At 29.8% G+C, this 2,500-nt stretch overlaps 1 protein-coding gene across 2 annotated transcripts in view; it reads right to left on the bottom strand.

The window, feature by feature from the left end:
• The window catches only part of LOC119578078 (probable maleylacetoacetate isomerase 2), a 9,914-nt gene that overhangs the window by 1,648 nt on the left and 5,766 nt on the right, over positions 1-2,500 (bottom strand). For both annotated transcript variants that reach the window (XM_037925801.1, XM_037925802.1), the window contains exons 4-6: positions 2,432-2,500; positions 2,002-2,079; positions 1,070-1,193 (exon numbers count right to left, since the gene is read on the bottom strand). The exon at positions 2,432-2,500 is cut by the window's right edge and continues 12 nt beyond it. In XM_037925801.1, coding sequence (XP_037781729.1) covers positions 1,070-1,193; positions 2,002-2,079; positions 2,432-2,500 — 271 coding nt within the window. The remainder of the gene's footprint in view (positions 1-1,069; positions 1,194-2,001; positions 2,080-2,431) is intronic.

The following is a 2,500-nucleotide window of genomic DNA, read 5'->3' as shown; positions in this document are numbered from 1 at the left end:
CCCCTTCTGGCTGTTTTACATTTTGGAGGGTAAACTGATAGCTTTTCTACTCTCATTAACAGAACATGAATATATGAAGATAGTTCAGTACAAACATGGAGTCAGTACGATATATCTTTTGAGTGCACGGAAAAGTAAATGTATGAAATGTTTCATATTACTTAAGTAAAAAAAAAAAAAAAAAAAATAACAATCTAATTCTTGAAAGATGTCACTCGTTAAATAGTGAACCTTGGAATGTGAATGCATATAACAGTAATCTAAACTGATTTTCCTTAATAAAAAAAATATTTAGCTTATCAAATTATTACTCACAGTTACTCTAAAATTAATAAAATCTTGACCCATTAACTACTGTTACTCCTTTAATAAAATTGTGATTGACTTTGCATACATATGATAATTTTGCCAGACTGTATGGCACTGTATACTGTACTTGAATTACTAGTTACAACACCCTTAGTAAAGACAAAATTATTGGGAAAACATTTAACCACTGATGTATTTCACCTTGATGCTAAAGCTTATTTCAGTTACTAAGAAAAGTCATTCTTTCCATGTCTATAATTGTGGATGCTTTTCTGATACAGTATAATTAATTCTTAAATATGTGCTCATTATGTTTCCATTTACAATGACATTCAGGTCCTTTAAGTTCAGCTGGAAATATTTTCATTATTATTATTATTATTATTATTATCATTATTATTATTATTATCATCATCATCATCATTATCATGTACCCATGCGTACACACAAACACAAGGGAAGAAAAAAATATTCCATTAAAATATCTAGTGAAGTTCATTCCTTAAAACCAACTGTACCTCAAAGTTTCCTTTCAACAAATAAATCCATATGAAATCCACAAAAAAACTATAAAGTAAATATATACAAAAATTTTACCTATCTAATCTAATAACGAAACATAACATAAATATATGGAATCCACATAACAAACATAAAACGGCAAAGAAAAAATCAATAACAAACGCAAGACAATACTACAAAACAACAATAACTCCTCTAAACTAAACCTATCGACACAAAGCACAGGCTTAAAACGTACCGACAAACCCCTTCTGGATGTAGAAATGTCCCCACTCCATCTTCGTTTCTCCAATTTTCTGCAACACCGACAAGTTCTGCAAAGGCTGGATGCCAGACCCGATGATTTCGCATACTTCTCGAACCTGCGCGTGGAAGACGAAAGGTATTGGGCAAGAATTAGAGGAAATTGAGCGATACTTGCAATACTTTTTCGTCGCATTTCGGGATTTCTAGGTGAGAAAATTATGAAAATTGATGAAAACAGTGTGATAATTATATATTTTTTTAATGGTCGTTTCATGAGCTTGTACGTGAGAGAATTCATTTGGGGATAATTTAGGAAGGTAGTATAATATTTATAATATCAGTTCATGAAAAAGATAATTTATATGTAACTTCAAATTAGTTATAAGAAATATGAATAATTTATCAATTTACTCTAGCTTTTCAACTTGATAATTGGTATCACTAAAATTATTTTTCTCATAAAAATGACTCAAAAATCCAAGAAAATATGTTCTATTTGTTATATTATTTTTCATCACTTCTTATTGCCAATTCAGATTATACAAACCAGAGAAAGGAAGAGAAAAATGATGCATAAAGAGATAAGAAAAAAGAATGATCTAAATATGGAAAAAAAAAAGTTCTGAGAATATTGAGAGGATAGAAAAAAAGAAGAAGAAAAAAAAAAAAAGGAAAGAACAACAGCATATTTCAAAAAGGAAAGAAAAGAAGAAATACTTAGAAGAGCAGGCATAAAAAATACAGAAAAAAACTAGCAAGTAAAAAGGATAATAAAAAAAAGAAAAAATAATCAAAAGCAAAAGCAAAGCAAAGCAGCAGAAAAAAACCCTGATTAAAACAGAAAAACAAAAAAGCGAGTCCTCAAGAAAAATTAATTAAAATATGAACCGAAGAGGACAGAGAGAAAAAGACAAAGTTTCGTACCTTTGCTCTCTTCAACAAGTCCTTTGGAAGCAGCGGCTTTTGGGGGAAAGCCTCCTCGAGGTATTCTAAAATACTTATCTGAAACGGGAAATAAATACGATAAATAAAACAAAGAAATCTATTTCCCTGGAATTAATTTTTTTCCCTTTTCTTTCTTCTCCTATTTCTCCTTCTCAACTTCTAAAAATAAATAAATAAAAAATAAACAAATATATCTACCAGGCATTAAATATTTTTTTCTCCATATCATTCCTCTCCTACTTCTCCGTTCCCTCAAAACAAAGCATTTATAAGAAACACGCATTTTCTAATAAATAAACCAAACAGACAGAGACACACACACATAAAACCTAGAAGAACGCACATATTTAATAAATAAATAAAAACGGAATAAACAGAATCCTGTAAAAAATAAAAAATTAAAACTTACCGACTGCGTTAGCGTGTTTTCATTGACGATAAGAGCCGGCACTTGTCCTATGGGGTTCAGCTTTTTGTA

Source organism: Penaeus monodon, chromosome 10, assembly GCF_015228065.2.
Source record: "Penaeus monodon isolate SGIC_2016 chromosome 10, NSTDA_Pmon_1, whole genome shotgun sequence".
Taxonomy (NCBI): domain Eukaryota; kingdom Metazoa; phylum Arthropoda; class Malacostraca; order Decapoda; family Penaeidae; genus Penaeus; species Penaeus monodon.
Note: the sequence above shows the minus strand (reverse complement) of the source record. Positions and strands in the feature narration are given on the sequence as shown.